Source organism: Mobula birostris, chromosome 29, assembly GCF_030028105.1.
Source record: "Mobula birostris isolate sMobBir1 chromosome 29, sMobBir1.hap1, whole genome shotgun sequence".
Classification (NCBI taxonomy): domain Eukaryota; kingdom Metazoa; phylum Chordata; class Chondrichthyes; order Myliobatiformes; family Myliobatidae; genus Mobula; species Mobula birostris.
In genome coordinates this window covers 18,700,682-18,727,033 of record NC_092398.1, presented here as the reverse complement: position 1 = coordinate 18,727,033, position 26,352 = coordinate 18,700,682, and the positions used below count along the sequence as shown (strand labels likewise).

Sequence of the window (26,352 nt, the reverse complement as noted above, 5' to 3'; positions counted from 1 at the left end):
AAATAAATTTAATGTAAAATATAAGAGATTCTGCAGATGTTGGAAATCCAGATCCCTCTGTACTTCAATGCTCCTTCCTTGTACCGTTCATTTTATCTCGTGAATTGCAGAATCTCACACTTATTAAAATAAATTTGTATTTATCTGTCCATATTTTCAGCTGTTCTACATACCTTGACATACTTCCTGACTATCTAAAACTCAACTTATTCCACGGAGTTCTTCAGTCAGACAAAATTCTGGAAATCTCCTCTGTTCCTCCCATCTCCATAAAAGACATCCTGCTATATCATTGCTGGAAGTAGGTACAAGCTACTTCAGCTATTCATTGGATTACAGTTGCGTGCTATTATGGCATGCCTTTATTATACCTTAACAAATAAAAAACCCAAGAATGGTATTGTATCCACTTATCCACCCGCCCTCCCTCTTTCATAAGTCAGTGGGTATACAGTAAGCAAATGTATTTCCCGAGACAATGTGCATGTTGATGTATGCTGCTTCTGTCTCATTTATGGGGACTTTAAATGTCAAGGCAAAGCTCACTTGCAGAGAGTAACTATACTTAAAAAAAATCACACTAACCTGTTTGAAGCGATTCCTTGACTTGTGACAACTGACCTGCTACAAAAGGGAAAACACAATGTTATACAGACACATGCGATTCTGTAATACTACGAATCAGGTGTCTGGCTAAATCTGCTTCCAATGTACCGAGTAGACTAATTCTGCTCTCATGTCTTATGGTCGTATTAGTTCCCTGGTTAGTAAGGGTGTCAAAAGTTACAAAAGGAAGGAAGAAGAATGGTGTTGAGAGGCTAATAATCAGCCATGTCTGACCTAGCACGCGCGCTGTTTGTTCAGAAGACCAAATTTACAGCATCTGCAATTTTTATTACATTTATCTTAAATCCATTTCCCGTTGTTCTGCCAACAGCTGGAGAATCGTAAGCTCAAGATAGGATGCTCACATTATATTCTATGATAGAAACACTACAAAGAATCCATTGAGTGATTTAGAAAGAAAACGTTAAACGTTGGACAGAAGAGAGCAGGACGAATAACAATGCATCCTTTATCCCTCAGATTAACATGACACTGTTTCAACACTAACGAGGAAATATGCATTGTCATTTGGCTTCGTTGACACAGTTCAATTGACCCTCTAACACCACCATAGGTAAAACCACGGCGTGCCGTATAATTTAAGCATGGTCTGCGACGTCCATCAGTTCAACACCCCACCTCACTCTTCTCATAATATAATAGCAGACTAGTTAATAATATGAAAGCAGATTGCAAAGCCTTTTTTAGATGCATAAAAAGTACGAGAGAAGGAGGAATGGATATTGGACCACTGAAAAATGACACCAGGAAAATAATAATGGGGAAAAGGGAAACTGCAGAAGAACTTTGATAGAGGTACACAAAATTATGAGCAGTACAGACAGGAAAAATGCAAGTATGCTTTTCCTTTTCACTGAAAGTGGGTGGGGTGAGACTAGACCTAGAGATTAATGGTAAACTGTGAAAGGGGAACACGAGGCGGAAATGGTTCATTCAGAGGGACCACAGGTTGTGAATGAGCTGCCAGCAGACACAATGGATGCAGGTTCAGTTTTAACATAGAAGATGTTTGGATAAATACATTGATGAGAGGGCATGAAAGGTTGATGGGTCTGGGTAGTAAAACAGATCGGTACAGTCTAAATGGGCAGAACGGTCTGTTTCTGTACTGTAGTTCTCTAAGACTCCGAGTCTGTGACCCTTCGTTATTTGGCTTTAGCTGAAAGCCGAACTCATCACAACATTTGAACGCTAGGCCCTAATATTAAAATGATAATGGACCATAAAAAATGGAAGCAGATTTAGGCCATTCGGCCCATCAAGTCTAGAAATCATTTCATTATGGCTGATGCACTTCCCCACTTAACACCATTGTGTTGCGCTATACGTTATAAAACACTGTTCTATTATGCTTTTGTCTTGTTTTATTCATGCGAAAACATTCGCGTAATGATTTATAACCAATTTCTTTGACAGGGGTTATTACTTGCATTAATTTAGCCATGCAGTGATATGAGCCACAGTCATGTTGCAATGTGTGTTAACACGTACTTGTTTTAGAAATGTGTGCAGGATATTATCAATGAATAACCGACAAAATTAGTTTCAATCATATCTGAATCACACACTACGACAGTAAAAACAAACATATTATCATAGAAACGGGAAAATATCCGATTGCATGCATAGCAACACACATACAAAATATAAACACGAGAAATTCTGGAGATGTTGGAAATCCAAAGCAATGTAGTCAAAATTCTGCAGGAACTGAACAGGTCAGCAGCACCTGTGGAAATGAATACACAGTAGACGTTTCGAGAAGAGACCCTTCTCCAGGACAGGAAAGGAAGGAGGAAGTCCCAAAAACAAAGGTGGGAGGGAGGGGAAGGATGATTTGCTAAAAGATGATGGGAGAAGCAAGGTGGACTGGGAAAGTAGACAGCTTGAGGAGAAGGAATCTGATAGAAGAAGAGAGAGAACAACTTGAGAACGGGAAGGGGGAGAACCAGCGGGAAGCGATATGCCGGTGAGGAGCAGAGGTAAGAGTCCAGATTGGGGAATGGAAAAAGTGGGAAGAGGGACGGAAAATTTATTTTACTTGAAGGAGGAATCGATGTTGATGCCATCAGATTACAGGATGCCCAGGCAGAATATGAGATGTTGTTTCTGCATTCTGATGGCATTCCATAGTCTCTGAAATGTCAAAACTGACCGCCGTTGGTCTAGCTCTGATAAGCTGAAGTATTGCACAGCAGCCAGTTTGCTGCATGGTAACGAACAATACACCCAGATCCTTCAGATTCGTTAGAATCAGGAAGGAACTAGCCTGCCTTTGTTCTTGTGATAGCAGGGTGTGTTACAATTACTTAAAGGGGAAATCAGCCCTACGCCTCATGCAACACACACAAAATGCTGGAGGAACTCAGCAGGCCAGGCAGCATCTATGGAAAAGAGTGCAGTTAATGTTTCAGGCCGAGACCTTTCAGCACATGCAGATTTTCTATTCTCTTGCACATGGTGACTCACTTGTAAATCAGCGCTGATTTCGTAGCAGCACTCCCCCAGTCAGCCAGCTGACTTCTAAAACAAAATTTCCAGCCTCAGTGGTTACAGATAAACAGTAAAACCAAAATGTTCTGATTCAGAGGAGCGGCGGCCACCGCTGAACCACGGTTACCATGAAAAATTATCAACTAGTTTCATTTTCCTGTTGTGATTTTTTTCCCATCCAAAGTGTATCCGCGTATCTTCAAAGATGAATGTTAAACATCATATGCTGCTAATAACTTGGAGAAATGTAGACATTACTCACCAATTGTAAGAAGTATCAGCGTGAAAGGCATCCTGAGATGACACTGGTTGGGTGATACAGGCGCGGACATTAGAGATAATAAGTCTGCGAGAGAGAACGGTTGCAGAGTTCGGTCGGTATGTTTGTTGCTGCAGGTATCAGATCCACAATCTCTTGTGTTGCTTCAGAACGTAAGTCAATGACCTCATGTTATGTGTCACTTCCCTTTGAAAACCGGGCTATGAGCTATCCAATTGTAAATTTGCTTTTCAGTTTCAATAAGCAAAAGAAGGAAGGACTAAATGAGAGACTGTGCTACAAATGTAATAAATTTTACGTACGTAAGCTCTTGGGTTGTAGGTAAATACAAACTCACTCTTTAAGTTGAATTATTAATTATATAAATATTACTTGTAGCAGTGAGCAAAAACAAACACACAAAAAAGGATATGCGGGGGTTATTTTCTTGTAACAGACTATATAAGGTGAATTGTCACAGTCTATTCTTCGGGAGGGGAGTGCCAAATTTGAGGACAGAGACAACGGGCTGAGAGTGGAAGCACTTAAAGGAGATCTGAGGGGCTAGTGGTCATACTGAGCTGAAAAGAATCTGCTGGAGGAACGCAGCGGATTTAGAATCGTCCTTGGGATATATCAGTTGTTGACGTTTCATTGGCGCCCTATGGGGGCAGTGCATAAATTAGACTTCATTTTTTCATAACTAGTTGATGTGCAACTCAGTCTGATTAATAGCCATTGTGCGATTTAAGCTCAAGTTTATTGTCATTCAAGCAAACACATGTATACGTCTAAACAAAGCATCTTTCCTCTGGGGTCAAGATAAAAAATAGCAGTACCAATAAACACGTATATTGTTACATATGGAACCTATATACCCAATCCAGCACATGTCGACGTTAAATTATATTAGCATGCTCCTGAGTGGCATGGACAGAAGGTTGGTAGGTTGACATAAAATGCGAGGTGCATGTTTATCTCGGGCAGTGTAATGTTACTGGCACTAAGTATTGTAGGAAAAAGCTGTAGCATCAGCAGGTGAAACGGAAGGAATAAAATGCTAAAAGTGCCAGCGCATGATGAGAATGCGTCAAAGAGCTGGAGAGTATGGTGGCGGCATTCATACAGAGTGTACATGTGTGCGGGGTGGCAGCAGGCTGATAAGAAGTCTAAGAGCCTGATGGAGGAAACTTACCCAGCCTTCTGCTTTGGTTCTGACAGCTGACAGCTGACAGCTGCGGTGCCTGCTGCCGGCAGGAGGTCAAGGAGATTGTGGAAAGGATAGGAAGTATCTTTGACAATGCTGACTGCAATCGGGTTCGTGGAATGTGATATGAATCGACAATTTCTAGAATGTTAAACATGGAAACATTTTCACAAGTAATGCTGGCCTGAGAAACTAAATTAATAAATGAATGTAGCTCAGTACCCTGCTTGAAGGAGAATGCTGGAGGTTGCCTTGTTAAGGAATATGTACAGCAAATACTAGAAGTCAGACTGAACCGTTACGCACGGATGTGGTGAGGGGCCTACGAGTATCGGCATAATTTATGCACTGGCATATTGACATGATTTAGGTGGCCCTGAATTTATAATCTAACGGCTCTGTTTTTTTTTACTTAAGTTCAACAGCGAATATTGAGACGTGTTTTTTTCAGTCAGGAGTAAGTAATCCTGGGCTGCTGGTATCCATCAAGACCTTACAGTGAAACTACTGCTTAATTTAAAAACAATCTTCTATTCCGATGAATCGGAACAAGTCGAGGTGAAATATTCACCATACACTGCACCTCTTGTGACTTTGGATCTAAATGTCCATCCGTACTGTATTCTCTGCAACTGAAAGGATATGTTTTTCATCCTGTTATTGTTTTCTCTTGTACTACCTCGATGGACGGTTGCGAGGACATGGTCTACATGGGAGACAAAATAGATATTTTTACTGCAACTCCGTACATGTGACAATAATAAATTATTTTACCAATTTAATTTTGAATTAACCTTTATGCTTTTGTTTATTAACTAGATGTCAGCAAAATAATGCTTATTTCCTGTGAGAAGGAGGGGTCTAGCTGAAATTTTCAATATTTACTCTTCATGTGGTCAACTTCAAAATAGAGGGAAGACTCAATAATTTAACGTTGATTCACTAAAGGCAGCAGAACGTAGGATGGAGGCATAAAAGAAGAGATGATGGAATCTGGAACAAATAAGGAAACAAATAAATAAATAAACTGTGACAACTAAGTACGTAATAAATTAAAAATCCAGCGAATAATGTGAATAAACGAGAGAACAAAGCCATCGGGAAATAAATCATAAATAAATAAATCAGTCCATAAAGAAATAAGTAAAAAACAAGTAAATAAATAAATAGACATATGGAACAATAAATAAATAAACAAACACAGATAGACAAACAACCAAAGAAATAACTGTCCAAGTTAATAAAAAAATTACTAAGAATAAATATAAAGGTAGAGAAGACAAGAGGAGATAACTGAACGACTAAATGAATTTGGATGTGACTGCAGAGGTCAATTCTTGAACGACACAGATGTTCACAGCGGGGATAGGAGAGTTGTCTTGTTGTTGCTTTCTTTCTCTGCAGGACTGTCTCCTGGTCCGCGCGAGACCTCTCTTCTAAGTTGCTCTGATTAAGTTTAAGAAAGGCGCGACAACCAATTTTGTCTCGTACCCTATGTTCCAGATGTTGGGGGAGTAAGGCCGCTATAAGCAATGCTGGCCTTGACGACGTGTTTATACAAGGTCTACCACATTTTCTGCTTCCCTCTGATAACTGGCCACACAGCAGCTGCTTAGAGAGTCTGGAGTCCTCCAAGTGCGTAACATGTAGGGTCCAACAAAGATGTGCTTTCAGGATCAAAGCTTCAGTACTGACAGTTTCAGTCCTATACAGGACATCCAGGTCTGTGACACCAGCGGCTGCCTATAATGGATCTCAGCCTGATCATGTGGAAGAGCTTCGGCAGTTTGAATTAACTTCTGTATCTAGTCCACGTTTCACAGCCATACAGGAGACTAGTGAGGACCACAGCCTTTCACAAGTTGATCTTAGTGGACAGTTTGATATTGTGCTGATTAGCACATGTGATCGCAGACGGCGAAGTTCTGACCAGCCTTGAAATTCTAGGCGTTGATTTCTATATTCAAGGCACCATCACTGGAGGTGACAATGCCGAGGTATTTAAATACCTCAGTGCTATGCCTTCAATGGTGATAGAGTCGAAACAGCAGCGGATACAGGATCAGGATGAAAAAGGCCTGTGCTTTTTCAAGACTTTTTGTTTGAAGTCGTGTTATTGGGTACACATTGGGTATGTAGCATTGGTATATATTTGCCCAATAGGATATCTACAGCTGGTATCATCCCAATGTCGGGAGGAGGCGACAGCAGCGCGCTGAGCGCACGCAGCTCTCTGGTGAAAATGATATCGTATCCGTTAAATAGGGGCCGTGGACAATTCTGATTTGATGGAGACAGACGTGAAAGCACAGAGGAACACCTTGAGAAATTTCTGAAACGCTGGTTCGCTGCCGCTGTTACTGCGCGATCGAGAATCTTCCGTAGGGAAGGCCTCAAAATCCCCGGCTTTGCCTGCTGCTGGCGACCGAGACTGAGGTCGAATCGTTCGGATAGAGATGGCGCTCGGTACTCGGTGTCGGAGGGCTGATCGGAGGCTCGAAGTTTTCGGACGACTCAGAGTCGGACTGTGGTCGGGCATGGCAGGGAGAGTTTTCTTCCTTCTCCCGTCTGTGTGAGATGTGGGACTTTCGAGGAACTTTGAACTCTTTTACCGTGCCGTGGACTGTTCTTCATCAAGTTATGGTATTGTTGCACTGTTGTAACTATATGTTATAATTATTAGGTTTTGTTAGTTTTTTCAGTCTTGGTCTGTCCTGTGTTTTGTGATATCACACTGGAGTAATATTGTATCATTTCTTAATGCATGCATTACTAAGTGACAATAAAAGAGGACTGCGTGTCCTCATAATCTAAAAAAAGAAACTCACTGCAAAATAGCGTTAAACAATTGGGCTTAGACAGCAATATTTATGTAAATCTCCAGAAAACCGCAACACTAAACGCCACTAACGTAGTCCGAAAGTTTCTAGTAATTGAGAAGTGAGTGCGCGTGGCTCTGCCCGTGCTTCAGGTTTGACCATCTTGAGCTACGAAAGAAAGAGATAAATAGATTAAGTACCTGAGAAACCTAATGCATTAATCAACATCAGAGAAGGAAGCTGCTAGGCAATGTTTTGGATGGAGACCTGCATTAGCAGAGAGTTTCGTGAGATCATGTCCAATATAAAGAGGTCGGAAGGAGCATTAAAACCGGGGTTATCGAGAAATAGGTAGAAGAAGGCGAGAGAGAGAGGGAGAACGATGGAAGGAAGATGTAGTGGTTGGCCGGTGATAGGTAGAGGCAGATAATGAAGAAGAAAGGAAAGGAAAACAGGGAGAGGCATGGAACTAGGCGCAGGAGGAGTGGTTAGAAGGGTAGAGATTGAGAAATAGTCTGGAAGGTGACAGTGGAAACAAAAGGCAGCAGATGGTGAATTTGACAAGTTGGAAAGATGATTAATGGAACTATTTGTGAAGGGATGAGACACAGCACATATAGTCTATGGGTTATTGGCAGATGCAATTAAATGGTGTGGAGATCAGAAACAGAGAGAACGGAGTACAAGGAGTATCGATTATCGGACATGTGGAAATTCATTATTCATACTGCTTAACTGCACACTACACAGGAAGAATATGAAGTATTCTTTGCCCGTGTTTGCGGTGGCTGCGCGCTAGCACTGGATACAATATAGCGAAGGCGGACAATTCACTGTGGGGAAGCCAAAGGGATTGGATATAGCACGCACCTTAAAGTTGAGAATGGCTGTTGAAGATTAAGTGGAGGTGTCCCGAAATATAGTCGCTGGCTATACGCTTGCTTTCACCAATGCAGTGGAATTCACGCGGGAACATCGTATCCAGTAAGCTGACAATATAAGAAATTCGACTACAAGTTAGCTTTGAACTTAAAAGAATTAGGTATGGTCTATGGCCAGGCAGGAAATGCAGATTCTACGAGCAGATGTCGCTAGAGCCACCTTGTGTGGGAATTCAGAAGGTTGAATGAAAGATGAGAAAATATATGAGTTCAATTGAACATAACAGACATTACTGAGAACTGTTAGAGTTTCAACCGCCCGGTTATTACTGAGAGCTGTTGGAGTAACACACTTTAATCATCACAATTCTTCTTCGTTGCGTTTTGACTGTTGTCAGATTGCGAATCATCCGGGGTAGACGAAAGGACCTCACATGCAGAAATGCAGTAAGAAAAGGCCTTCCAGATCTTTGTAATTGCTCGAACATTTGGATCATGGCTGCTTTTTATTAACCTCTGCTCCAGTGTGCATTTGGGAACAGTGTGTTATGTTCCTACACCCACTAATTCTTTTGACATTCAAATAACTGCCGACGAATTCTGATGCCCGGTCTAAACTGCATACGTCGAGGTACACCGAGCCGGCACAGATGCCACTTGATCTGTTGACCTGTTCCAGTATTCTGGTCCTGTACTCAATATCTGCACTCTATTCATCTACCAATGTTCATTTGAAGAAACATAATGACCGAACCTTCAACCACGGAGGAAAGCAAATCTAAGGATGAACACACCTTCAGGTATCAAAATTCCCTGATACTAACTTGATTAACTGAACCTCTGTATTTTCGACTGTATACCCTGATTACATAATATAGAACACAGAAGACTACAGTACAACTCGATGCAGTGTCGAAATAATTAAGCTAATGACACATTATCGTTCCTGTCTGCTCAATATGGATGTCTCTCTATTCTCTGTACAGTCGATAAGGGAAAAGAAGTCACGGATTCAGTGCAGAGTACCTCTGTGGCCATCCCCCTCAACAACAGATTTATCGCTTTGGATACTGTTGGGTGGTGGTTGACCTCACATGGGGAATGTCTCTGCCTCTGTGACTCAGAAGGGAAGGGGAGAGAAGAGGTAAGCTTTGGGCTACGGGATTCGTTAACTAGGGGAATAACCATGAGGTTCTGAGGGCGAGAATTGGAGAAGACGCAGTAAAAGTTACATGCGCAAGTCCAGCAAAGAGTTTTAAGAACCCTTTCTCCATAAAAGGGTGGTGGTGGTGGGCGGGGGGGGGGGAGTACCTTCTAGCAGAGCAGTTAACGTGGGAGTGGTCTGCGTCAGTGTGGTAACGTCAACATGGCTGCGGCGAGAACAGGCGGAGCGAAGGCAAGTAGGTAAGTTCATTCCTTATTCCTTACTTCTTTTTGTTACTTAACTCTAGAGAGAATAGGGGATAAGTCTACAGGGCCAGTATTCTATCTGAGTGTCAGACCTGAGATTCCGGGACGCACCCAGCCTCGCCTCACCGATGGCCACATCTGCACCAGATGCACGAGATGCAGCTCCTTAGAGAGACCGTTGTAGGGAAGTGGAGATGTAGTTCGATGACTTTCGACTTGGAAGGAAGGTGAAGGGGAGATAGGAGCTACAGAGAGGTAGTCATCCCAAGGCTGCAGGAGACAGATAAATAGGTGACTGTCAAGAGAGGGAAGGCAGTACGTCAGATAGTGGACAGAACCCATGTGACTGTCCCTTGCCACAATAAGCACTCCATTTTAAATATTGGTGGGGCGGGATGGGTACGACCTACATTGTGGAATCAACAGCAGCCGCCGTAACTCTGCCACTTAGTCTGGCCCTGTGGCAGAAGAAGGGTAGGGAAATTAAGAGGATGGCAGAGGTAATAAGGGATTCTATAGTTGCGTAAACAGATTGGCGATTTTGTTGTTGCGAAAAAGAAACACTGATGGTAGTTTGCTGTACAGGTGCCAGGGTCCCTGATGTTTATGGACGCATCCACAGTATCCTGGAAAGGGAAAGTGAGCAGCTAGAAGTGGTGCTACATATTGGTATCAAAGACATACGAAGAAAAAGTGAGGAGGTTCTGAAAACAGAATAGAGGGAATACGCAAAGAGGCTGACAGCAGGACCTCAAGGGCAGAAATGTCAGGACTGATGCCTCTGCCATGCGACATTAAGGATGGGAACAGAATGAGGTGACAGATAAATGCGTGGCTGAAGAACTGAAGAAGGGGCAGGGATTCCGATTTTTCGATAATTTGGACCTCTTCTGGGGCAGGTGTGATCTGTAGAAAAAGTACGGTTTCATTTGAATCCGAGTGGGGCCAATATTCTTATAGGCAGGTTTACTAGAACTGTTCGGAGTGGTTTATACTAATATGACAGAGGGACGGGAGCGAGCATGTTAGCACTGAGGTTGACCCTGGAGCTTTAGAAGTAGATGATGGATGATGGATCTTTGGGCTCTCTTCCAGGAACTAATATTCTAGGAAGAAAGTTTGTTAATGCTGTTCGGTAGGGTCTAAACTAGAGTTGTAAGGGGAGAGGAACCAGAGGGCCAGAACAGTTAGTGGAGAGGCTGTGCAGGCAGGGTGTTGATAAAACCCCATACAAAGTTAAGAATCAAAAGATTGAGTATGATGCGACTAGTATGCTGAGGTACGCACATTTCAATGCAAGAAGTGTTGTAGGACAGGACGATGATAGTTCTAAAGATGAGGTAGCTGGTTTACAAACAGAGGCAATGTGGAGTGAAGAGAAGCCGTTGATAGGGCAAAATTGGATGAGTTGTAACGTACAGGATGGATAAAATTGAAAAGGGTGAATACAGGACTGAAGGTGTTATATTTGAATGCACGCAGTATACGGAATAACGTAGATCGACTTGTAGCATAGTTACAGATTGGCATCTATATGCAGGCACCACTGATTCATGGCGGAAGGAAGATTCACCTGTGAACTGTACAAAAAAAAAAAAACGGGTTGCACTTGAATCCCAGTGGGACCGATATCTTGCCATTCAGGTTTGCTAAGGCTTTTGGGGAGAGTTTAAATTAGAATTGCTGTGGGGTGGGAACCGAACTATAGAAACGGAGTAAAGGGCGTACAAATAGAGAAAGCTTGTAGGCAGTGCGTGAAGAAGGATAGAGGATAGGCAGGTGATAGAGAAAGGACTAGCTCAGACCGATCGTTGAGATGTGTCTATTTCAATGCGAGGAGTACTAAGAACAAAGCGGATGAACTTAGAGCGTGGATTAGTTGTGGCCATTACAGAAACTTGGATGGTTCAGAGGCAGGAATGGTTACTTAGAGTGCCAGGCTTTCGATGTTCAGAAAGGGCAGGGAGGGAGACAAAAGAGGCAGGGGGCATGGCACTGCTGATCAGAGATAGTGTCACGGCTACAGAAAAGGACGAAGTACTGGTGGGATTGTCTACTGGGTCTCTGTGGGTGGAGCTTAGGAACAGGAAGGGGTCAATAACTCTACTGGGTGTTTTTTTATAGACCACCCAATAGTAAAAGGGACATCGAGGAGCAGATAGGGAGACAGATTCGGGAACGGTGTAATAATAGCAGGGTTGCCTTGGTGGGAGACTTTAATCCTCCAAATATTGATTGGCATCTTCCCAGAGAAAGGGGTTTAGATGAGGTAGAGTTTGTTAGGTGTGTTTCGGAAGGTTTCTTGACACAGTATGTAGATAAGCCTACAAGAGGAGAGGATGTACTTGATATGGTATTGGGAAATGAACTTGGTCAGGTATCAGATCTCCCACTGGGAGAGCATTTTAGAGATAGTGACCACAATTCTACCTCCTTTATAATAACATTGGAGAGGGTTAGGAACAGACAAGTTAGGAAAGCGTTTAATTGGAGTAAGGTGAAATATGAGGCTATCAGGCAGGAACTTGGAAGCACAAATTGGGAACAGATGTTATGGCAGAAAGTTGGCAAATGTTCAGGGGATATTGTGTGGAATTCTGCATAGGTACGCTTCAATAAGATAAGGGAAAGGATGGTAGGGTACAGGAACTGTGGTGTACAAAGGCTGTTGTAAATCTAGTTAAGAAGAAAAGAAAAACTTGGTAATGACAGAGATCCAGAAGACTATAAAGCTAGCAGGAAGGAGTTTAAGAATGAAATTAGGAGAGACAGAAGGGGCCGTGAGATTATTTTGGCAGGCAGGATTAAGGAAAACCCTAAGATTCTACAAGCATGTGAAAAGCAAGAAGATAAGGCGTGAGAGAATAGGACCAAACAAGTGAGACAGTGGAAAAATGGGTATGGAACCGAAGGAATTAGCAGAGGTACTTAATGAATATTTTGCTTCAATTCCTACGGAATTCACTACGGAAAAAGATCTTGGCGGTTGTAGGGATGACTTACAGCAGACTGAAAAGCTTCAGTAGACAGATATTAAGAAAGAGGATGTGCTGGAGATTTTGGAAGTCAAAAAGTTGGATACGTCACCGAGACTACTGTGGGAGGCGAATGAGGAGATTGCTGAGCCTCTAGAGATGATCTTTGCATCATCAAAGAGGACGGAAGAGGTTCGGATGTATTGGAGGGTCGTGGATGTTGTTCCCTTATTCAAGAAAGGAAGTAGAAGTAGCCCAGGAAATTATAGACCAGGTAATCTTACTTCAGTGGTCGGTAAGTTGATGGAAACGTTCCTGAGTGGCAGGTTTTATGAACATTTCAAGAGGCATAATATGATTAGGAATAGTCAGCACGGCTTTGTCAAAGGCAGGTGATGCCTTACGAGCCTGATCAAAATATTTTGAGGATGTGACTGAACACATTGATGAAGGTAGAGCAGTAGATGCAGTGTATATAGATTTCAGCAAAGCACTTGATACGGTTCCTCATGCAAAGCTTATTGATAATGTTAAGAAACATAGTATCCAAGGGGACATTGCTTGTGGATCCAAAATTGGCTTGCACACAGAAGGGAAAGACTGGTTGTAGGCGGGACATATTCTGCATGGAGGTCGGTGATTAGTGGTTTGTCTCAGGGATCTGTTCTGGAACCCCTACTCTTCGTGATTTTTATAAATGACCTGAATGAAGAAGTGGAGGGATGAGTTTTTAAATTTGTTGATGACATAAAATTTGGGGTGTTTGGGAAAGTGTGGAGGGCTGTCGGAGGTTAGAGCGGGACATTGATAGGATGCAAAACTAGGCTGAGAAGTGGCAGATGGAAGTCAAACCAGATGAATGTGAGGTGGTTCATTTTGGTAGATCAAATATGATGGCAGAATATAGCATTAATTGTAAGACTCACCAGTGTGGAGGATCAGAGGGATCTTGGGGTAAGAGCCCATAGGATACTCAAAGCTGCTACTCAGCTTGACTCTGTCGTTAAGAACACATATTGTGTATTTTCTTTCGTCAACCGTGGGAGTGAGTTTAAAAGCCGGGAAGTAATGTTGCAGCTATATAGGACCCTTGTCAGACCCCTTTTGGAGTACTGTGCTCAGTTCAGGTCGCCTCACTACACGCAGGATGTGGAAGCCATAGAAAATGTGCAGAGGAGATTTACAAGGATGTTGCCTGGATCGGGGAGCATTCCTTATGAGAATAGATTGAGTGAACTCCGCTTTTTCTCCTCAGAGCGACGAAGGATGAGAGGTGACCTGATAGAGGTGTATAAGATGATAAGAGGCATTGATCGAGTGGATAGTCAGAGGCTTTTTCTCCCCCCAGTGTTGAAAAGGCTAACACGAGAGGGCACAATTTTAAGGTGCTTGGAAGTAGGTACAAAGGAGATGTCAGGGGTAGGTGTTTTACGCAGAAAGTGGTGAGTGTGTGGAATGGGCTTCCGGCGACGGTGGTGGAGCCAGATACGATAGGGTCTTTTAAGAGACTCCTGGATAGGTACATGGAGCTTAAAAACAGAGGGTTATCGGTAACCCTAGGTAATTTCCAAGGTAAGTACATTTTCGGCACAGCATTGTGGGTTGAAGAGCCTGTATTGTGCTGTAGGTTTTCTACGTTTCTAACCCGCACAATAATGTCCAAGTGTACAAATTCTATCGAAAGGACTGGCAGAAATGCAGAGGGTGCGGTGTTGCTCTTTTGGGAAAAAATGAAATCAAATCTTTAGAAAGAAGTGACATAGTATCGGAAGGAATTGAATCACCGTTGATGGAGCTAGGCAACTGCAAGTGTAAAAAGTCCTTGAAATGAGCGGTACACAGACACTGAAAGAGTAGTAAAGGTGTGGACTACAATTTACACCAGGAGATAGAAAATGCATGCCAAAGGTCAATGTTATAATAGTCAACGGGGATTTCATGTTATAACAGTTATGGGAGATTTCATCTTATAATAGTCATAAACAGCTTGGAAAAATCAGGATGGGTTTGGATTCCAAGAGGAGGAATTTCTAGAATGCCTACGAGATGACTTTTTAGAACAACTCATGATCTTGCCCACTGGAGTACCAGCTGTTCTGGTTTGGGTATTGTACAATGAACTAGAATTGATTAGCGAGCTTAAGATAAAAACACTTAGGCAACGTGCCACAGTGGGGGCGCTGATCGCGGACCCAAATGCAAGACACAGACACTGAAGTACAAGGAACAGGACTTGACTAGAGTATGGACGTGACAGGATACAGACAAGGAGCAGGGACAAGAAAGTAGACTTGGGCTAGGACATGGGCAAGAAACAGGGAAACCGGTCAAGGAACTATGAACTAGGAGCCTGGGCTTGGGCTCCGAACCAGAGACTGGGCAAGGACCCAAAACCTGGGTCTTGCCTCGTGCTCGGGCCCCAGAACCGGGCAAGGACATGACTACCGGACAGGACGTGGCTGGGGTCTTGGCTCTTGAGGCTGCAGGCTGGGGTCTTGGTCTTGAGGCTTGAGGCTGGGGTCTTGGTCTTGGGGCTTGAGCTTGGAGACAGACTGGGAACTGTACATCAACATACAGCCGGGACTTATCCTTCGAAAAGCCGGGACTCATCCTTAACACGACACCAACATGAGACAGGACAGTACATAGACATAGAGCAGGGAGTTATACTTAGACAAGTCAGGACTCAACTTCTCCACACCACGGTGGGACAGGACCATCTATAGGGTAACGGCAGAACGGCCAGACTTACCCAACAGAGGCAAAGACAAAACAAGACAAGACAGGTCTCCCCTCAGGGAAACAGCAGAACGGCCTGACTTACCCCACGGAGGCGAGGACAAGAAGAGGCAAACACCAAAGAACGACAGACAGTTCCATCTCTGCATCAGGGTTGCTCCGAGTAGCAGTTACGGCCAGCAACCTCAGCTGGCTACAGAAACAGCCTTATCGTTACCTAGCTCAGAGTGGCTGACGGCCACTCAGCTGGCCCAGGAAACGGCCGAATCCATACCGCAAAGACAGCTCTGACTACTGACAGTAAGGCTCCACGAGGGGACGGTTCCCCAACGCGGCCTAAAGATGGCAAATGGCCACACTAGCCTTCCACCAACAGATTGCTCCCAAGGGATCTTGACAAGACAAAACAGCAGCTCACACTCAACCCTAAGGCTACTTATATTCCAAGCCGCAAGATGTGAATCAGATGCCTATGATTAACTCAACCAAACAAGGGACAGCTGGAAGACCCGGAGTCCTGAGTCCACGGACTGGACCGTGATCCGGAATGCGGACTTCACTGACCGGACCATGACAGAACGTGATCGTAATATGGTCAAATTCACGCTGACTTATGCGATGGAGAATCTAATGTCAGGTGTATCAGTATTATAGTGGAGTAAAGGGAATTACAGAGGTCTGGGGGAGGAGATGACCAGAATTGATTGGAAAAGAACATTGGCAGGGATGACGGCAGCGTAGCAATTTCTGGAATTTCTACAAGCAATTCGGCAAGCACATATATGATATGTACATCCCAATGAGGAAGAAGTGTTCTAAAGGAAAGATGACACAACCGTGCCCAATAACAGAAGTCAAAATCAACATTAAGACCAAAGAGAGGTCAGAAAAGAGAACAAAAATTTGTCGAAGGTTAGAGGTTTGGGATGCTTTTAAAACCATCGGAAATCAACTAAAAAGTCATTAAGATGTTAAAGTTGAAATACAAAAGTAAGCTACCCAATAATATTAAAAGAAATTCCAAAATTTTCCTCAGATACATAACTGTAAAAGAGAGGCGAGAATGGATATCGGACCACTGAGAAACAATGCTAGAGAGGGATTAATGGGAGACAAAGAATTTGCGGATAATTAAACTAAAATGTTGCACCAATCTTCACTGTGGAAGACACTAGCCGTATGGTGGAAGGTCCAGGTGTGAGGTGTCATGAAGTGTGAATTTACCAAAACCAGAAAGAAGTTTCTTGGGAAACTGAAATGCCTCAAAGTAAATAAGTCATCTGGATCTGTTGGTGTACATCTCAGGTTCTGAAAGAGGTGGTTGAATAGGTTGTGAAGGCATTAGTAATGATCTTCCTAGAGTACTTTGGTTTTGGAATGATTCCAAAAGACTGGAAAATTGACAAATGTCACCACACTCGACAAGAAGAGAGAAAGATGCAGAAGAAAGAAACTACAGGCCAGTTAGTCTGAGCTTAGTGGTTGGGAAATGTTGGAGTCGATTATTTAGGATGAGGTCTTGGAGGCACATGATCAAAGAGGCCGTAGTCAGCATGGTTTCCTCAAGGAAAAATCTTGCCTGGCAGATCTGTTGGAATTCCTTGAAGAAATAACGAGAATCAGTTGATATTAAGTACTTGGATTTTCAGAAGACCTGTCACCAGGTGCCACATATGGGACTGCGTAATAAGCAGCGAGACAGATATATTACAAGAAAGATTCTAGCATCGATAAAACAGAGACTGATTGCCAGAACGCAAACAGTAGGGATGAAGGGAGAATTTTCTCGCTGGCTGCCGATTTGTGGTTTTCCACAGGGACTATTTTGGGAGGAATTATTTACGTCATATATCAATGATTTGCATAACAGGATTGATGGTTTTGCTGGAAAGTTTGCAGAGGGCAGGTAGTTTGAAGGACGTAGAAAGGCTACGGAAAACAGAGTGGGGAAATAATTTTCAGACGAAATATGGAACATAAGACCATAAGATAAAGGAGCAGAGTTAGGCCATGTGGCTCATCGAGTCTGCTGCGCCATTCTATCATGCTGATCCTTTTTTCTATATCCTACCCGACCCCAGTTCCCGCACTTCTCTCCATACCTTTGATCCCATGCCCATCAAGAACCTATCAATCTCTGCCTTAAATGTACCTAACGACCTAACCTCCACAGCTGCATGTAGCAACAAATCCCACAAATTCACCAACCTTTGGTTGAAGACATTTCTCTGCATCTCTATTTTGAAAGTGCGCCTTTCTCTCCTGAGACTCTGCCCTCTTGCTGTAGACTCTCCCACCATGGGAAACATCCTTTCCACATCTACTCTATCTAGGCCCTTCAACATTCGGAAGGTTTCAATGGGATCCACACTCATCATTCTAAATTCCAGCAAGTACAGACCAGCAGCCATCAAACGTTCCTCGTATTATATCCCTTTCATTCGTGGAATCATCCTTGTGAATCTCCTCTGGACCTTCTTTAATGCCAGCACATCTTTTCTGAGATGAGGAGCCCAAATCTGTTCACAATATTCAAGGTGCGGCCTCACCTGCATTAAAAAGGCACAGCATCTCTTTCTTGCTCTTGAATTCTAGACCACTTCAAATGAGTGCTAACGTTGCAGTTGTCTTCCTCACCAACGACTCAATCTGCAAGTTAACCTTCAGGGTGTTCTGCACAAGGACTCCAAATCCCTCTGCATCTCAGATTCCTGGATTTTCTTCCCGTTTAGAAAATAGTCCGCACATTTGTTTCTACTACCAAAGCGCATGACCATGCATATGTCAACATTGTATTTCATGTCGGAACGTGTATGCTCATGCACTTCGGAAGAAAAAAATAAAAGAGTAGACTTCCAAGTTCTTTTGCCGGATTCCCTGAAGGTTAATTTGCGGGTTAAGTCAGCGGTGAGCAACCCGAATGCGATGTTAGCATTCATTTCAAGAAGACTAATATATAAAAGTAAGACTGTACTGCTGAGATTTTATAAAGCAGTGGTGCTGAGGCACCATTTACAGTACCGGGACCCAATATCTTAGAAAGGATCTGTTGAAACTGGGAATGTTTCAAAGGACGTAAATGATAATGATTCCAGGAATGAATGGATTGCCGGATGAAAAGCGTTGGATGGCACGGGGCCTGTATTCACAAGAATTCATATGAATGAGAGATGACCTAATTGAAACCTAACAAACTCCACCCCATTTAAACCCCTTGCACTGTGAAAGTCGTTGACAGGTTGGATGAGAGGGGATGTTTCTTAAAATGAGAGTCTTAGACTATTAGACACAACCTCAGAATAGAGGGATGTCCTTTTAGAACGGAGATGAGGAGGATTTTTAAAAACCGTAACGAGGTGAATCTGTAGAATTATTTGCCATCTACAGCTGTCCTTATGTATATTTAAGGCAGAGGTTGATAGATTCTTGATTGGTCTGGGTCTGAGAGGATAGGAGGAGAGGGCAGGAGATTGCTGCTGAGAGGAAAATTGACTTAACGATGATGAAGTGGGGGAGAGTCGATGGGCCAAATATCCTAATTCTGTACATGTATCTTATGGTCTTATTATCTTATTGTCTCTGTACATTCATGTAATTCTTGAAGATTCTCTTAACTGCCTCTATGATATCTGCATCTCTACTGTACAGGCATTACAGGATCTCAACTCTCGCTGTGCAAAACAAAAAGGAAAATAAAATCGCCTTGAGCACCTCTTTTGAACATGCCCCCTATCTAGTTAAATGACTGCCTTCTGACTATTGCCCAGTAGCACTTACATCCACAATGATAAAGTGATTTGAAGGTCTGGTGTTGAAACATATCAGCTCCTAAATGGGTGGCAACGGATCTTCCCCAATTAGCCCACTGGTTAACCAGGCCCACAGCAGATGTCATCTCATTGGTTCCTCACAGAATCCTGGAACATCTGGACAACAAAGATGCAAGCATGATTGATGCTCTTTACAGAGCACACGTCAGCAATTAATACCATCATCCCCTCGAAACTAATGAGTAAACTCTAGGACCTGGACCGCTTTGTCTAATTGGATCCAGGATGTCCTGACTTGAAGACCCCAGTCATTTCGGATTTGTAAACACACCTTTTTCACAATCTCCAGCAGCACAGGTGCAAGACAGGGCTATGTGTTCAGCCCCCTGTATTACTCGCTTTACACCTAAGACTGTGTTAAGTACACCTTCAACATCATATTCAAATTTGCTGATGACAACACTTTTGCAGGCCGTATCAATGGTGGAGAGAAATCAGCATACAGGAGGGAGATTGAAAATTCGGCTGAGTGGTGGTAAAAGAACAACCTCTCACTCAGTGTCAGAAAGACCAAAGAACTAATTGTAGATTTAGGACAGGGAAGCTAGAGGTCCAATCATCATCGGAGGATCAATAACTTTAAATTCCTGGTTGTCATCATCTCAGAGGACTTGTGCTGGACCCATCATAGAAATGCAATTGTAAAGAAAGCAGGGCAGAAACCTTACTTCCTTATAAGGGTGTGGAGCTTCAGCATGGTATTTAAAACCTTGCCAAGGTTCTATAGGTGTGCAGTGGGAAGGTTAGTGACTGACTGCTTAGTGGCTGGGTTCCCGCACCATTGAGCCCATTTACATGAAGCGCTGGCGTTGGAAAACAACTTTATTCATCAAAGATCCTCACCACCCAGGTCATGCCCTTTTCTCGTTGCTGTCATCATGTGGAAGGTACAAGTGCCTCATGACTAACACAACCAATTACATAAACAGTTACTACCCCTCAATCATCAGGCCCTTAATCAAAAGAGGATAATTCCATTCGCCTGTTGAGTTCTTCCCACAATCATTGATCTCATTTTAAGACTCTTTATCGTGTTATTTCATGCTCGCATTACTTATTGCTCTTTATTTATAGTTACAGATAGTTTGTTGACTTGTATGCTCTTGCTCTTTCATTGATACTGTTTACAGGGACTATTGTATAGACTTTTTAAGGAGCCCGTAGGAGACGGAATGTCAGGGTTGTATTTGGCGACATAGAGTCATAAATTCATAGATAAGTGCAGCACAGAAACGTGCCTTTCGGCCCACACACTGCACACCGAAACCATTTAAACTGCCTACTTCCAACAACTTTCAATGAGATATCTCTACTATCATAAACCTATCCAAACTTCTTTTTAGCATCGGAATCGAGCTCGCATGGACCACTTGTGCTGAGTAAAGGCTTCTCACCTTTCACCCTTAACTCAGGTTATCTGGTTATAGTTCCACCCAACCTCAGTGTTATATAACTCTATCAAATCACCTTTTAATCTTCTACATTCTAAAGAATATAGTCCTAACCTCTTTAATCCTTCCTTATAACTCAAGTCCTCCAGATAGTGCAACATCCTTGGAAATTTTCTCAGTACTCTTTCAATTTTTTTTCCATCTTTCATATACCAAAACTGCACGCAATACTCTAAATTTGGCCTCACCAACGTAGTATACAACTTCAATATACCATACCACCTTCTGTACTATTTACATTGATTTATGTAGGTCATTATGCCAAAAGATTTCTTTACGGGCCTATCTACCTGTAAAGCCACTTTCAACAAATTCTTTAACAGTAATGCTAGATCCAATTGTTGTGCACACATTTCTCAGTGCCCTAGCGTTCGCTGTGTAAGAGCTACACTGGCTGGTCCGACCAAAGTGCAAAACCTCGCACCTGTCTGCATTAAATTCCATCTGCTATTTTCCAGCCAATTTTTCCAGCTGATGCAGATCCCTCTACAAGCCATGATAGGCTTCCTCGCTGTCCACTGTGACCCCAAGTCTTGGTGTTATCCGGAAATTTGCTAACCACATAATCAGATTATCATCCAGATCATTCAAGGACCCATCAAGGATCCCTGCACCGCACTAGTAGTCACAGGATTTTAGTCAGAGAATGACCATCCTCTGCCTTCTCCCACAAAGCCAATGTCTAATTCAATTTGCTGAGCGACTGAATCTTCTTCACCAGCCTCCCGACCTTTTGAAATGCATCCACTGTCTTGTCTTCATCTACTTTCCTGTAACGTCCTCTGAAAACTCTATGAGATTGGTTAGGATGGTAGTTTGCCTGCCAGGTGCCAGGGTTTGTGATTTTTCTGAGCGCGTCCACAATATCCTGAAATGGGAGGGTGAGAAGCCAGAAGTCGTGGTACATATTGGTACCCACGACATAGGTAGGAAAAGGGTGGAGGTCCTGAAAGCAGAATACTGGTAGTTAGGAATGAAGCTGAGAAGCAGGGCCTCACAGTTAGCAATCTCAGGATTGTTGCCTGTGCCACGCGATAGTGGGTATTGGAATAGAGAGAGGTGGTGGATAAATACGTAGCTTAAGGTTTGGAAAATGGGGCAGGAACTGAGATTTCGGATCACTGGGGCAAGTGCGACCTGTACAAAAAGATAGGTAGCATATGAATCCGAGGGAGACCAATATCCTGGAGAGGAGGTTTGCTACTGCTGTTGGGGTGCGTTCAAACTAGAATTTTAGGAAGGTGGAAGCTAAAGTGAAGAGGCAAAGAATGGGGAGGTTGGAGAACATGTAGAGACACTTGTATGGAATTTGTGGGAAAGGATAGGCAGATATGAGAGCAAAGATGCACTCAGCCTGATGGTTTAAGATGCGTCTATTTAAATGCAAGAAGTATCATGAACAAGGCGGGTGAATTTAGAGGGTAGGTCATTACATGGAGCTGTGACGATGTATCCCTTACAGAAACTTGGATGCCTCAGGAGCAGGAATGGCTGTTGAGTGTGCCAAGCTTTAGATATTTCAAAAAGAACAGAGAGGGAGGCAAAAGAAATGGGAACGTGGCATTGCTAATTATTGATAGTGTCACGGGAGCAGAAAAGGAGGAAATCATGGAAGGATGGTCTACTGAGTCAGTATGGGTGGAAGTCGGAGACAGGAAAAGGGCAATAACTCTACTGGGTGTTTTTTATAGACCTCCCAATAGTGACATTGAATAAAGGAGCAGATATAGAGGCAGGTTCTGGAATAGTGCAATGATAATAGGGTTGTTGTGATGGGAGGTTTTAACTTTCGTAATATTGATTAACGTCTCCTTAGTGCAAGGGGTTTAAGTGGGGTGGAGTTTGTTAGGTGTGTTCAGGAAGGTTTCCTAACGCAATATGTAGATAAGTCAACTAGATAAGAAGCTGTACGTGATCTATTATTGGGAAATGAACCTGGTCAGGTTTCAGATCTCTCGGTGGGAGAGCATTTTGGAGGTAGTGACCAAAATTCTATATCTTTCACCATAGGGCTTGAAAGGGTTAGGAACAAAAACTTTGGGAAACATTTAATTGGGGTAGGAGGGAAATATGATGCTATTAATCTGAACTTGGGAGCATAAATTCGGAGGAGATGTTCTCAGGGAAATGCACGGTAGAAATGTGGCAAATGTTCAGGGAGCATTTGCATGGAGTTCTGCATGGGTATTTTCCATTGAGGCAGGGAAAGGATAGTACGGTTAAAGAACCATGGTGTATAAAGTATGTAGAAAACCAAAGAAGAAAAGAAAAGCTTACGAAGGTTCAAGAAACTAGGCACTGTTAGAGCTCCAGAAAATTACAAGATTGCTAGGAAGGAACTTAAGAAGTTGTGCCAGAAGGGGCCATGAGAGGACTTGGTGAGCAGGATTCAGGAAAACCCAAGGAATTTTACAAGTATGCGAAGAGCAAGAGGATGAACCGTGTGAGAATAGAACCAATCAGGTGCGATAGTGAAAACGTGTGCATCGAGTCGGAGGAGGTAGAAAAGGTACTTAACGAATACTTTGCTTCAGTATTCACCAGAGAAAAAGACCTTGGCAATTGTGGGGATGACTTAGAGCGAACCGAATCGCTTGAGCAAATACACTTTAAGAAAGAAGTTGTGCTGGAGCATTTGAAAAGAATTAACTGGATAAGTCACCGGGACAGGATATAGCCCAGGCTACTGTGAGAAGCGAGGGAAGAGATTGCTGAGTCTCTTGCGATAATCTTTGCGTCATCGATAGAGATGGGTGATGTACCGGACGATTGGAGGGTTGCAAATGTTCAAGAAAAGGAGTAGACATAACCCAGGAAATTATAGGCTATAATTATAGTGAGTCTGACTTCAGTGGTGGGCAAGTTGTTGGAAAGGATCTTGACAGGCAGGATTTATGAGCATCTGGAGAGACATAATCTGGTTAGGAATAGTCAGCATGGCTTTGTCAAGGGCGGGTCGTGCCTTAGGACCCTAATTGACTTCTTAGAGCATGTAGCAAAACAGATTGATGAAGATAGAGCAGAGTATGTAGTGTATATAGATGTCAGTAAGGCGTTTGGTAAGGTTCCCCATGCAAGGTTAATTGAAAAAGTAAGGACACACGGGATTCAAAGAGACCTTGATTTGTGGATTCAGAATGGGCTTGCCAACAGAAGGCAAAGTGTGGTTGTAAATGTTTCGTATTCTGCATGGAGGACGGTGACCAGTGGTGTTCCGCAGGGATCTGTTCTGGGACAACTCCTCTTTGTGATTTACATAAATAACCTGGATGAAGAAGTTGAAGGGTGGGTTAGTAGGCTTTCGGATGACACAACGTTGAGGGTGTTGTGGATAGTCTGGTGGGTTGTCAGAATTTACAGCGGGACATCGATAGGATGCAGAACTAGGCTGAGAAGTGGCAGATGGGCATCAACCCTGATAAGTGTGAAGCGGTTCAGTTCGGTAGGTCCAACTTGAAAACAGATTATAATATAAATGGTAAGACTATTGTCGGTGTGAAGGATCTGAGGGATCTTGGGATCCGCTTCGAGAAGACACTCAAAGCTGTTACGCAGATTGATAGTTTTGTTAAGAAGGTGTTTAACGTTTTGGCATTCATCAACCGTGGGATTGAGTTCAAGAATCGTGAGGTAATGTTACAGCTATATAAGACCTTGGTCAGACTCCACTTGGAGTACTGTGTTCAGTTCTGGTCACCTCATAACAGGAAGGATGTGGATACTATAGAGAGAGTGCAGGTGAGATTTATAAGGATGTTGCCTGGATTGCAGAGCGTACCTTATGATAATAAGCTGCGTGTACTTTGCCTTGGCTCCTTGGAATGATGTAGGATGCGAGGTGACCTAATAAAAGTGTACAAGATGATGAGGGCATTGATTGTATGAATAGCCAGAAGCTTTTTCCCAGAACTCAAATAGCTGACACGAGGGGACATAGTTTTAAGCCACTTGGAAATAGGTACCGAGGTCAGACGTAAGTATTTCACACCGATAGTGGTGGGGCGTAGAATGCATGCGTGCAGGGTCATTTAACAGCCTCCTAGAGAGATACATGGTGCTTAGAAAAATAGAGGGCTCTGGAAATTCGAGGCAGTTTCTGCAGTATTCTTCCTTCTTCTTCTACAACATTGCGGGCCGAAGGGCCTGTAATGTGCTGTAAATTTCTATGTTCTATGTTGTTAGATATGACCTACCTCGCATGAAGCCATGCTGACTGTTCTTAATCAGTCAATGTCTATCCAAATACTTATATATCTGGTGCCTTAGAATACATGCTTGTGTTCTGAAAACAAATTTTACTTTGAACTTTGAACTGAAATTTGATATTAGTTATTTCCATCGTGGGGAAAATATAGGATTAATTTCAAGGACCTTCTTGATTCGACGTAAGCATACATATGTATTAGCAAATTGTTGTTGTGTATTGGCACGGTATTGAACAAGAAGCAAGAACAGTCAACAATTATTAAGAATAAGTAGGCATATTGAACACTGAATTATATAAACATCCTGAATGTAGCAACAGATTTTCATCTCATGTTTTGCACTCTTTTGAATTGAACCATTTAGCTCATCGAAGGCGACTGAGCTGTCAGAACATTCTCATCTGTTCCGCTATTCTGCTTATTTTACATCAGTACGACCCTCGCCCGGCCACTCACACACACCAGGGCACAGCTTTCAATAGTCAATATTACCAATTTATCGGCGATCATTAGGAAAGAGCAGAAACTGGAGCACTACCGCAGGGAACCCACACTATAACACTAAGAATGCGAAGAGTTCACAAAGGCAACAACCGAGGGAAGATTCATTACATGGTCGGAGGAGCTCTGAGTAATATTTCAGATGCAGTATTACCTACCGCCCCACTGCCAATTTGCCAGTAATATCACTCCTTTAGAATAGTGTATTTCTACATAAAATAATCTCCTATTATCCCAACTGACAAAGACAATCTGTTTAACCTGACCTCAACAGACAATGCTCATCATGTCTTAATCAAACTGGTCATCCTTCTTTACTCGAGCTCGAGCTTTCATCGGCGGCTTCAAAATCAGATAGGATGGTCTAAAAGACTCATAGAACCTCCGTAAGGTCTCTTTACCTTTTACTCTTTTACTCATGTTCTCTCGCAATGAACGGAAAATATCACCTGCATTATTAATTGCGCGCGGTACCGGCATACTAACTCTCAGCAACTCCCGGTGAAGGGCACACAGAATTCCTGACAAAAGGAATGTATGAATTTGTGTTTATTATCATCTGTCCGATAGTAATATGTGGGCATTTTTTAACGTTTACACACATGGTAAATAGATAAACATTAGATATTTTGTTGGTATGCTCACCAGTTTCATCTTGAATTAATATTTGAAATTCCTTTTGCGTGTTAACCTCATAATTACTGTTCCAAAGGATCATCTTTCCTGCTTCTTCAGCCTCTTCATTGTTTAGCGGAAGTAAGTGAAGCTGCAGGTGTCACGTGACAATGAGCCCCTGTTGTGCGTTTCACCCTCCGACTCATGCCCAATTGCTTGCAAGTTCTGAGATATGCTCCGACGCGCAGCGGTACTTCCTCCGCAACACCTGCCATCACTATTCCCACAGAGGGCCCTTAAATGCAGCTAAATGTTCCTACTGTGACATGGTTATTTTCTG

The 26,352-nt window shown here is 42.9% G+C and overlaps 1 protein-coding gene across 7 annotated transcripts in view; it reads right to left on the bottom strand.

Annotated features, from left to right (window-relative positions):
- Positions 1-26,143, bottom strand: part of LOC140190217 (uncharacterized) — a 68,986-nt gene extending 42,843 nt beyond the window's left edge. Inside the window, exons 1-7 of one of the 7 annotated variants that reach the window (XM_072246771.1) lie at positions 26,043-26,143; positions 8,276-8,394; positions 7,415-7,573; positions 5,170-5,292; positions 4,575-4,727; positions 3,383-3,466; positions 586-624 (exon numbers count right to left, since the gene is read on the bottom strand). In XM_072246771.1, the coding sequence (XP_072102872.1) occupies positions 586-624; positions 3,383-3,466; positions 4,575-4,727; positions 5,170-5,239 (346 nt within the window). In that variant the 5' untranslated portion in view covers positions 5,240-5,292; positions 7,415-7,573; positions 8,276-8,394; positions 26,043-26,143. Of the gene's footprint in view, positions 1-585; positions 625-3,382; positions 3,467-4,574; positions 4,728-5,157; positions 5,293-5,380; positions 5,580-7,414; positions 7,574-8,275; positions 8,395-26,042 lie in introns of those variants that run through there. The other 6 variants (XM_072246766.1, XM_072246767.1, XM_072246772.1 and 3 more) reach the window with 6 other exon arrangements.
- Between the last annotated feature and the right edge of the window lie 209 nt (positions 26,144-26,352).